Source organism: Ctenopharyngodon idella, chromosome 15 (assembly GCF_019924925.1).
Source record: "Ctenopharyngodon idella isolate HZGC_01 chromosome 15, HZGC01, whole genome shotgun sequence".
In the NCBI taxonomy this organism is placed as follows: Eukaryota; Metazoa; Chordata; class Actinopteri; order Cypriniformes; family Xenocyprididae; genus Ctenopharyngodon; species Ctenopharyngodon idella.
Genome location: NC_067234.1, coordinates 24,428,112 through 24,439,948, shown reverse-complemented (window position 1 = coordinate 24,439,948; position 11,837 = coordinate 24,428,112). Strand labels below are relative to the sequence as shown.

Sequence of the window (11,837 nt, the reverse complement as noted above, 5' to 3'; positions counted from 1 at the left end):
TCCTATTACAAAAACATTCAAACTCCTGTAGAACAACAAAGACATTTCATAAAGACATTTTTAAAAAGACGACACCAAGAAAGCAGCTACAACAAAACTCAAATTGATTTGCAACGCATCTGTATGTGCATGAATAAATAATGCGGTTTGTAGACACATTTTGGGTGAATTTACAATATTAATGTAACCCTATAAAGGACGAACAGCAGGCTCACAACCAGAGTTGCCAAGTCCACTTATTATATGCGACTTTGGGCTTGTTTTTTCAAGAACACAGTTGCCTGTTTGGGCTTGTTAGTGGTAGGCACTCATAGGTTTATCGTTATTTAGTGTATGATAATGTTTCTCTGTCTGCCAATCTGTTTGAATGAATGCTCTCTCCCTTTTCCTACTGAAATGGTGCTGTTATTTGTGTCAGAGTTGCCTGTGTTTTAAGACTACATTGCTGAAATTGACATCTAAAGTGGATTCCGCATCTTTATGCCATTACAAGCTGCTTTTGTTGTAACAGTAAGAAATTACTTACATTTAAGATTGCTTTAATTGCAATCTTAATGAATGCGATGCATGAGAGAAAGAGTTTAGCTGTTGTTCTGTGCATCTGTTAATTGAAGACACACAGGTTGGTGCCCTGTGCAAACCCCATCCCCCAAAACCAGGGTCGCTTATTTTGGGCTTGCTTTTACAGACCGGGTCGTTTATTTTCAGCTTGTTTTTTCAGACCAGGTTACTTATTTTTTTAGTGAAACCTGGCAACACTGCTCAAAACTGCATTATAACATTTCTCAAGATAAAGAAGGCAAAGAATGACAAAATAATACAAAAAAAAATCTCTAGTGACATTTGTAAAAGTTGTGTAGAAATACCCAAGACAAAACGTAGAGGACAGCAAGAGACAATGCAGAGGCAAGAACTGCAATTTCACATTTCAGCGACTTGAGTGGTTGTTAAAGAGATATTTATGGGGCAGTTCTCATTCCAAACAGCATCAGCTGACCTGTAAGAACCACTACATTCAAAGTCCCATCTGACTCAACTGCCCTCTAAATGTCTAAAAGAATGCACAAATCACAGTTTGAGGTGACATGTTATTAACGTAGGTAACATAGTAATTTTTCTTTTGCAGTTCTTTCCTCTTGTGCTCTATAAAATTTGGGCCCTAAGGTGGTATGAGTAAATGAAGTCACTAGTTCTTCCGTTCTGTCCTTCTTTCTGTATTCTTACCAGAGTTATTAGATCCAGAACTGAAGAGGATTTGGGAATTAAATTCTTTATTACCATGACCACAACTAAAAACAGAAGCTGACACATTAAAACGGCATGAAAAATAGTTATCAAGTACAGCAAGGGTGTACTTTATGCTAACCAGAATTTCATTCCTAAGGCAAGTCTTGGAAGGAAAAGTGAGCCTTGGCTAAAATAATAAAGTCTTAGTCTTAGGTACAGTCAATCAGGTGATCTATTCCATACATTAAAAATACACATTCCTCTACAGACTTTAAGTAGGAAGGCAAGAGTAACATCAACACCCTGAGATATCTTTGGTCTTATTCTTTCTCTGGAAGCGTGTGTCCGAGGGATCAAATCCCCTCTCTCTGGCCCCAAATATGGCCCAGCTAGGGGTTTTGGCCATATAGTCCATTGCAGAGAAGCTCTTGGTGCCCCCGCTCTCCTCATATTCTTGAATGAGCTCCTGGAAGCGCTCATAGTCAATCCATGTCCACCATTCCCCATCGACTTTGAACTGCAGACACAGGAAAGAAAAAAGGTAAAAGAGGACATGGAGTACTGTGATGAATAACACACACAAACAGACGCACAGGTGAAGATTGGAGTGAGTCTCCCTGCTCACTGGTGTTCACTTTGACAAATGATTCCTGACGTGTGTTTTCAGAGCATAAACATTGCCAACTGCGCAAATAATTGCTACTGAACACCAAGATAGGAGTAAATCAGAGGAAGAGGGCAAAGAAAGTTGCTTTCAGAGAACACAGAGCTGGTAGTCTTTCATTCAAAAGACTTTTGTAGCTCTGTACTAGAGTCAAAAGTACAGACTTCGGTACTGAAATTTTAAAAATGTGATGCTTTGAGCGCTGTTGAGCGGATTCGTAAACACCTCTGATTGGCCACTGGGTTGACGCGCTCATCGGATATGTCTGTGATTGGCTACAATGATCAACACACGGCAGCGTTTGAAAGCACACGGAAGTGTTTGAATTTGAAAGCGGGAGTGGGATCGTTTGAAAGCAGACCAGTCCACTGATAGACGCCTGCTTTCAAACGCTCCCGTGTGTATGTGTAAGCGCTTGAAGAGCTTCATTGATTATTTACAACGTTTTTACAGCGTTGATCATTGAAGCCAATCACAGACATATCCGATGAGCTGTGAACTCAATGGCCAATAAGAGGAGTTTACGAATACGCTCAAGAGTGCTCAAAGCGTCACATTTTTAAAATTTCAGTACCGACTAGGTACCGAAGACGGTACTTTTGACAACTCTACTCTGTACCAAATGACACACTCAGTTCTTGAAGTCCTCAGAGTCCACAGTTGAAACACTGTACACTTCGGTACATTAAGAGTGCAGCTGCAAAGGAAGCCCTCTTTAGCACACTTCAGAATCACAAGATATCAAATGGGACAACCTACAATCTTCAGGACAATGCTGCATTGTCCTTATCAAGAGTGCCATTTTGGGTGCAGTCTGTGGCGGGTTAAGTAGAATTCAGTTTCATCGAGTTGAAATGCAAGACGTGGTCTTCGGCCAGTCCTTTATCACAAACACTGTTTCAATCAATCTTGCCCCAATCTTGACTTTGGTTGGACAAGCTTTGGTTCTATATGAGGGTGTAGGCACAGCTTACTTCTGCTTGTTTTCCCACCCTACACATTTAATCAATTTCCATCAATGCCTCTAAACCATTCTCCAACACACAGGCATAAAGAGTCCTAGTGGGGAGCTGCACTGATTACATTTCACACTGCACTGATGAGATGCTGTACTGTGATCCATGCTCAGCATGGTGATGCAATCAGCTATAGGAACCAGACTCTTGTTCCTCCCATCTCTCGACATGCTCTTTCTTTCTAAGACCTCCTCATTGCCACAAAATCGATTTAGGTGTAGTATATTTTGCTCTGAGGACATTGCAGAGGTTCCTGATTGGTTTGCTAGAGGCTAGGGTTGAAGGAAAAGCATTTAGGAGAGAAAGACAAGTCTTAAAAGTGAGTATACTCTTTCAAGGGAAACATGCTTTCTAGTCGAGACTTGAGGAACCAGATCAGTCGAACAAGAAAAGGAATAAGCAGTCTTGGCTGTTGAAAAGTATTTTCTGCTTGCCTCATTGCACATATCCAGGGAGAGAAACTGTCCTTTCGACGGCAGAAATGGAAGATGTCCAGCAGCTAACAAAGCTGTCAAGAGTGGATCAGACCAGAGTAAGCTCTCTTTATGACAACCGTTGTCCAAGTTGCTGAAAGCTGCTCGCTGCCTCAACCTGGTTACGTGCACCACAACTGGGAAGCAAGCATACCTTTCCACTACTGAAAATTTCAAGGCCACCACCTCCTCTTACCGCAGTGCCAAGCATGGGATTATTGTCCTTGTGTCATATTATCTCTGTTTAGCTGCTTTCCTGAAGCTTCCTAGAGGCAGCCTCAAATGCTATCTCAGTCTACAGTAAGTCTGTAAAGCCTTAAGCAGTGTGCATCCTCTGGGGAACCTTCTTCCTCAGCTGCATGTTTTCATTACAGAGTAATTTGCTGAGGTGAATCACTCCACAGCCTCCTTCACAGATACTCAGCAGTCAGAAGATGAAGGCTCCCATGGGACCCAACTCATCTCTCCGGAAAAGGCCACGGATATATCCCCGATCACTTTTAAGATCTCTTCCCCTCATTGTCATTCGTACACACACGTGGTTTGGCTCAGCGTTCTCCTATATTACTCACATTGGGAGACTACTGTTGAGGAGTAACTAAAAATAGAATTGCTACTAGGTTGTTTACACTTAGCAAGCTGACTGGGCAATAATGAAAATCACTCAAACACAAAATCATTTTAAATGTGTATTTAGGCACCACAACAATTTGATGTGCAGTATTAAGGCATGTTTACACCAAGAACGATAACTATATTTGAGTCCACACCATCGAACGATAACGGTATGTTTATTCTAAGCTTGTGTGCTGTGTGTAAGTGTGTACTTGTCATTGAACATGTTTTTTTCTGTTCTTGTTGCATTTACAAGGCTTTAACCAGCAGATGTCCTCAGCATGCTATGTTTCGAGTGAATCTAGCTACTGTAATAGATTTAATATGATGCTGCCTTCACGTGCTATCGGAAATTTAATAATTCCCACTGCTGAAGTCGTGATTACGAGCTCCTCGCATTCAAGTTTTGAAATGGGAAGGCATTCATGTGCAATTTTTACCTAGGAAACTCTGAGAGCACAACAGCATAACTGAGTTTAGCTGACATAGTCAATATAGTGGAATAAAAACAACGCCTAATCTTTTTCACCGCAATTTCAAAGGAAGCAAGACAATGTTGTCGAAACTAGCACTGGATACCTGAGGTAACTGTTACACTGTTTGCTATCCTGGTATAAAGATCTCATCGTTAATACCTCTCACCATTTGTTCCGAGGGTATGGCCGATTGTTTTCCATATATCTATTTTCTTTAAAGTATCCTTGAATAGGGGGTTTGACTTCTGTCAAACACTGGTGGATTTTGCTGGACCTCTGCAATTAATTTCTACGCAATGTCGTCTGCCATTTTAAATGCGCAGACCCTTCAATTAGAATGGATTCTGATTGGCTGTCTGTGTTATATCGTTCAACAGCTGGGGGAAAAAAAAATCGTTCTGAATGTGATCCCAATTATGTCATTCCTCTATATCATTATAGTTATAGCTGTGGTGTGAACTCTGCTATTCTTTAATATTTAGAACGATTTTTAGAACTTTATCTTCATCATTATAGCTTGTCGTCCTTGGTGTGAAAGGGCCTTTACAATGGCTATTCAGCTTGAGATATGCTAAAAATTACCATAAAGGCCAATATGATAAACAACAGCTGATGGCTGATATAATTAATATAAGAATTAATAATATGCTTTAACCCAAACCAATATCCTCATAGTGTTTGTGTCAGATAAATATCCCAAAGTGTAGTGAACGATAAATTATGAACTTCTAGCTTGGCAAGCTATAGGTTCAAAGTAGCTTCCTCAACACAGTCCAAGACGAAGATAGGCAGGAATAGTGAACTTTAGATTTCATATAAGAGAGTGGCAAAGTGGCAGCCCTTTTATTTTCTGAGAGCAACATTACCCACATCTGCCACACCAACAGATGGCCACGCCATTGAGAGAGTGCACTTTAAGGTTCCATTCATTTGTAAAATTGCTTCTGTGCAGCTAACAGGGAGCACTAAGCATATGAAGCCATAATGCAAATAGGGTTTTGGGATGCCACATCACCCAACACAGACTGCAGCCCCTCTTTCATTCCCTAAACACTATAAACATCACCCAAAATTGATGGTCTGTTCTGTTCGGTGTGCTGTGGGGTTTCTACAGTCTGGTGTAGTTACCGTGAGAACACTGGGATTCTAAAGTTTAAATGGCTAATCTTGTTTATGAATTAATGAATGTTCATAAGGCCAGCTAATGCTTTTGAAAAATGCAATATGCTTCAAGGCTACATCTCTTATTAGAGGTGCTTGCTAAGGTAAGCAGCTCTATTACTATTGCTCAATTCAGTCTGGTTTCACAGACAAGTCTTCAGCCTAGTCTTAGACAAAAATACATGTTTGAGCCTGAAAGCAACTTGCACTGACATATCTTAAAATATGTCAGTGCCACTGTTTTTTCCTCAAGATGCACACCAGTAATGTTTTTTTTTTTTTTTTTTTCTAAGGCATGTTTATAAAAGCTACTTAAACTTCCTAATTGAACAAAGGCCTAATCCTGTCTTAATCTAAGCCCTGACTGTGAAACCAGACCTGTAAGTATTAAACTTGGTGCATAACTTGCCCTGCACAGTTTGTGTTATGGGCATGAATGATATACTGTTCTGCTTGCTGAGGAGAGATGTGCTATTACTTGTCTAAACGATCAGAAAGATAAAAAGGGCAAAGACTTACACTGAAAGAGGGACCCAAATCAACTCTTTTGATCTGGGCCATTATGTAACCAATATCACCCAAAACACCCTAGACATAACCTACAGTAGCAGCATCGGTGTACTGTGTTAGAGTGTTTGGCATGGGCCACCCACATTTAAGAAAATCAAGCTACTTGTAAAACTCTTGATGGATTTAAATCCTTGTTTAACCCAGCTTTACATGCTTTTGATTTCCTTCCCATAGAAAGTTGAGCTCAAGGGAATTAGTTCGGAACATGGAGAGAGAGGACGGGCTTTATGAGGACACAACTTTATGAGAATATAAGCTGTCACCTCCACACAGGGAAGAGCTGTAAATTCATTCAGAGGGTCTTACCTCATCAATAACAACGCGGATAAAGGGTGAATGTTTGCAACCCTGAAATAAGAAAAAAACGAATACGGCAGCTAAACAAAGTCCATGCAGTGAAATACTGTCGGTGGCCTTCCAAGGTCTAATGTGAAAAATGGCTTCTTATTACAGGAACAATGGGCCTTTTTAGCACCCTTGTGAGTCACGGCCGAGCAGAACAGAGGGCGAGAGAGAGTCCCTGTGCGGTCTGTGGTAACGTGGTGAGGAATGAATTTTCACATCAAATTCAATGCCTTTTCATTCAGATGTCTGTCAGAGGCAATGCAAAGAGAGCTCTTTAACATGCATAAGGCAGGGACAAAAACCTTGCAGAGGAAGGCAAAGCAGCTCAGTGCTGGGGACTGGCTTTATCATGGCATCATTTGAATTTCAGAAGCAGAACAGTGTGATAGCTGAAGACGGCAACAAAGAGATAAGAATTTGGATAAAATGGAAGTTTGCTTTTAAAGTTTTCATATTACACCTTAACATTAAAGGATTAGTTCACTTTCAAATGAAAATTACCCCAAGCTTTACTCACCCTCAAGCCATCCTAGGTGTACATGACTTGACACATCCGAGCTTTATAATGGCAGTGAGCGGGATCAACGAGTATGAAGTTGAAGAAAGCGCTTCCATCCACATCCATCCATCATAAACGTACTCCACACGGCTCCGGGGGGTTAATAAAGGCGTTCTGAAGCAAAGCGATGCATTTGTGTAAAAAAAAAATAAAAAAAATAAAAAAATCCATATTTAACAAGTTATGAAGTAAAATATCTAGCTTCCGCCAGACCGCCTTCCGTATTCTACTTACGAAGAAAGTGTAAAACTCACGCAGTTCAAAAAGCTTACACTATATGTCCTATGCCTTCCCTATTCAACTTATGGAAAAAAGCTTAACTGACGCTTTTTACACAAATGCATCTCTTCGCTTTAGAAGGCCTTTATTAACACTGCGGAGCCGTGTGGAGTATGTTTATGATGGATGGAAGCAGTTTCTTCAGCTCATACTCGTTGATCCCGCTCACTGCCATTATAAAGCTTGGATGCATCAGGATATTTATTAATATATCTCTGACTGTGTTCATAAGAAAGAAGAAAGTCATACACACCTAGGATGGCTTGAGGGAGAGTAAAGCTTGGGCTAATTTTCATTTGAAAGTGAACTAATCCTGTAAGTAGGATGAATAGATCTGTGAAATTTATTGGAGCATCTTCCCCAGCAAATCATGAATGCGGAGGGACATCGTGCACATTCTACCCATAATATAATTGGCTCATAATGCCATGAGGAGGCTGAAGTTCTGTCCCGTACGGCCCTAATCTTCATCCAACAAATCACACGCCTAAGAAAAGAAAGTCCTTCATTAGTCTTTTTTTGCTGTTATCACCGTATTAGGGCACTACCCTCATAAGTCTCGCATCCAGCCTTCTCGGCTGGCCACCAACAAACCTCTTTGCCTTCTTTCCAGACAGCTGATGATGAGGCAGTGGAGGACTGAGCACCTTCTCATGCCTGTGTGGGCTTGAGTGGAGGTTTGCTCTGGGGACTCACACCGACTATGGCTCTCCACTACTGCAGCTCATTTATAGCTGTCATGTTTGTAGCTCTGCATCATGAGATAGGAAATGAATAGAGGGGTTTTAAAGGATGTAAACAGGTGAACACATGTAATTACAGTCCCTTGCACATAAAAGAGCTCTCCGTGCCTAGGATGAGTAAGGAAGCTGAATGAACTAATGGGATTATTTAGAAATCAAGATAGTACATGAGGAAGATGTCCAACAAAGGGAAGTAAACAGAATGGAAATTGAAAAACAAGAGAAGTTTGTTGCAGTATTTTATGGAAGCTTGTTTCTGCCATGGAATAAAAAAAATATAAAAGTTAATTGCAAGTTTTTATCTCACAATCCTTACTTTTTTTCCCTCAGAATCGCAATTGTGAGTTATATATAATTGTGAGTAAATATAGTATTTGACACCCGTGACTTTAAGGAAAACAATCAGTTTGTCAAAAAAAAAAAAAAAAAAAAATCATATAATAATAAATGCAACCAATCAGAATTGTTCAATAAATGTTGGCTGTTTCAAAGCACAGTATGGAGTTAACTGGGTAAAATACAGAGCAAAAGATGCTTTTCAAGTCCAAATTAAAATACAGAAAAACTAGTGTAAATGACTTGTTCTCACTGATTATTAAAATGCACCCGTATTTGATGAAGTCTGTGTATATGTGTGTTGATGCTTTTATTTGAGAATTATCCAAAGTGATAGTGTTGCTTCAGAAGTAAAGTTGTATGGATTAAATCCATGTTTAACCCTGACTTACATGCTATAATTTACTTCCTATACTCATTTTTAGAGTTTAAAGGTTTGGACGCCACTGACTTTTATTATTTGGATAAAAGCAGCTGAAACATTTTTCAAAATATCATCTTTGTTCCACAGAAGAAAAAAGTCATACAGGTTAGGACGACATGAGTGTGAGTAAATGATGACAGAATTTTAATTTTTGTGTGAACTATCCCTTTAAACCAAACTTAGGTGGTTTAAAGGGTTAGGTCACCCAAAAATGAAAATAATGTCATTTATTACTCACCCTCATAGCGTTCCACATCCGTAAGACAAATTAAGATATTTTTGATTAAATCCGATGGCTCAATGAGGCCTCCACAGCCAGCAATGACATTTCCTCTCTCAAGATCCATTAATGTACTAAAAACATATTTAAATCAGTTCCTGTGAGTACAGTGGTTCAATATTAATATTATAAAGAGACGAGAATATTTTTGGTGTGCCAAAAAAACAAAACAACACACATAAAACACTGCTTCAGGAAGCTTTGGAGCGTTATGAATCAGTGTATCGAGTCATGATTCGGATCGCGTGTCAAACTGCTGAAATCACGTGACTTTGGTGCTCCGAACCGCTGATTCGACACACTGAGCCACTGAGCCATCGGATTTCAACAAAAATATCTTAATTTGTATTCCGAAGATTAACGAAGGTCTTACAGGTGTGGAACGCCATGAGGGTGAGTAATAAATGACAGAATTTTCATTTTTGGGTGAACTAACCCTTTAAGCTTTTCTCAGCTTTTTCTCAGGCTAAGCAAGTCTTCAGGTTGACCAGATGGATTTTCCTAGCTTGGCTGGCTCACAAGTGGCCAAAACCCCTCTAAAAAACAAAAAACAAAACCTGACCAGGCTTTTGGAGGATCTGAAAAGACTGGTTTAAGATGTTTTTTAAGCAGGAAAAACAGAAGGCTTTGTGTCTTTAGTAAGGGAAACCATCCACTGTGTATGTGAAGTTGATAACAGAAATATTCACCACAGAATCACATGCATACATTTATGGTACTTGATTTCAGAATACAAATAGCAAATCATAAAAGGATATTGAAGTACCATATAACACTTGCACATAAATATGTTTTTTGTTTGTGAGAGAAGAGTGCTGGTAAGGGCTCACTGCCCACGCAAACCATTAGAGAAGCTGTCACAAGAAACAAATGTAAAACAAGAGCGGCTGCAAGAATGACTAGCGCTGTGTCAGGAGACAGCATAAAAATACAGGAAGGAAGGTTTAACCCTTCACCTGAATGGCAGTTTAATGCAAGTGCCCATATCAACACTTTTTTTTCAATGACATTTACAGAAATGGAAGTAGCATCTTTATTTGTAACACCTTTAAGTGGTCGGAAAGAGAAATTACAGTACAAGCACGAGTACGTGTTTCGACAAAACTGTGCAGGAGCAGAACAGCAGCTTTGTGCCAAGTGTGTCTGTGAAGGGTTACCTTGTGGTGTGCAAGTAACAGACAATTGGAGTGCTCATGTTCGCAGGCAATTTCATAATCTGGGAGCAGGTTGGCCAGCTGCTGCACGAAGTAGACGACCTCCTCGTGCCAGGGTACGTTAGCCATTGTCAGGCTACTGGCTGTGCTCTCGCCACAGTACGTCACTCCCTGGTGGAAGGGCAAAAAGACAAAAGGGGTGAAGTTATTAAATGGCATGCAAAAGTTAGAAAACATTGCATGATAAAAATCATAAAACAGATTCAATTCTACCAGCTGCGCCTTTCTCGCTCTTTAATCTCTCCGACAGTGAGTTGACACACACACCCGCCTCCCCTCACTCACTTGTTTCATTTGCTCTGGATGAATATTGTTGGTTACAGGGCTTGAATTTTGGCATAGGACTGTGCGTACTGCACGTAATTTTACTTATTCCCGCAGATTTTGTGCTCACACTCAAAGTGTGCGCACAAAGCTGCCTCTCAGTGCTAAATTAAGTTCTTTTTTGCTGCATATTGCACTTAAACAGTCAAATACACAAAATAATATCAAAATGCCAGTCTTGGTTAGTAGTCACGTAAACAGTCAGTTTTGTTTTAAGTGAACGTAAACAATTGTGAAAGAAAACGCATGTGTAACGGTATAATGGATCAGTGCGTCAGGTCTTAAAGTGACAGCAGCCTAATTTACCTGCTGCCGAATTATAAGATAGTATTAAAAATAACTATATGACAGTTTTTTCCTTGGTATTGAAAATGCTGAGTGTCCAACAACAAACGTCTAACCAATCAGAATCAGGGGGTGTATGACAGTCGAGGAGAGAGAACGAGCAATAGGGAGATTTGAAAATAAGAAAAAAAAAAAAAAAGAAAAAAAAAACTAACTGCAGAACGAGAAATGGGACACAAAAAACAGCTCAAAAGAATATCAGTGGAATGAAGGTTTATGCCTGGGCAAGCGCTTTAGGACCCGGTTATATTAGAAAAGCTTTCCAGCGCTGGAGAGAGCTAAGAGGGAAGGCCTGAAAACTGCTTTGATCCCGCTTCTTATGGGAGTACACTGGGTTTTGATTGTCTGGAGCTGCTGTGCTGTTTGCGACTAACAACGAACACTTTGTATTTACTCGTGTACTGCATGTTCAGTTTTTGTGCTTCCTTGTCGTTCGTTCATCAACTGTGCTTTATTTTTGTTGAAGCATTTTGTTGTGCGTCAGCTGTGATAAACAGACATCCACTCGCATTGCTTGTGTAACAGAGGCCAGATAGTGAGAGTTGTGCAGATAAACTACTGCACACTGATGACTGCTAGAGAATGAGGTGTTTAGCGTCATTGGTAGTGTATTCACCTCGCATGCCAGCAGCGATCGGGCAGTGGTTTGAGTCCGACTGAAGAGAGGGGTGTGTTTGTTTGGGTTGATTTCAAATATCAACAATGTCCAATAACGTAGTTCAAATACCACTTACTGCACTTTTAAATGAGCTTTAGGTTTTCCACTTTGGATTGCACATAAGACCA

General features: G+C 40.1%; 1 protein-coding gene across 1 annotated transcript in view; it reads right to left on the bottom strand.

Annotated features, from left to right (window-relative positions):
* Positions 1 to 1,254: 1,254 nt before the first annotated feature.
* The window catches only part of tyw1 (tRNA-yW synthesizing protein 1 homolog (S. cerevisiae)), a 70,284-nt gene continuing 59,701 nt past the window's right edge, over positions 1,255 to 11,837 (bottom strand). The window contains exons 15-16 of the mRNA XM_051862553.1: positions 10,326 to 10,493; positions 1,255 to 1,744 (exon numbers count right to left, since the gene is read on the bottom strand). Of these exons, the coding sequence (XP_051718513.1) occupies positions 1,523 to 1,744; positions 10,326 to 10,493 (390 nt within the window). The 3' untranslated portion in view covers positions 1,255 to 1,522. The remainder of the gene's footprint in view (positions 1,745 to 10,325; positions 10,494 to 11,837) is intronic.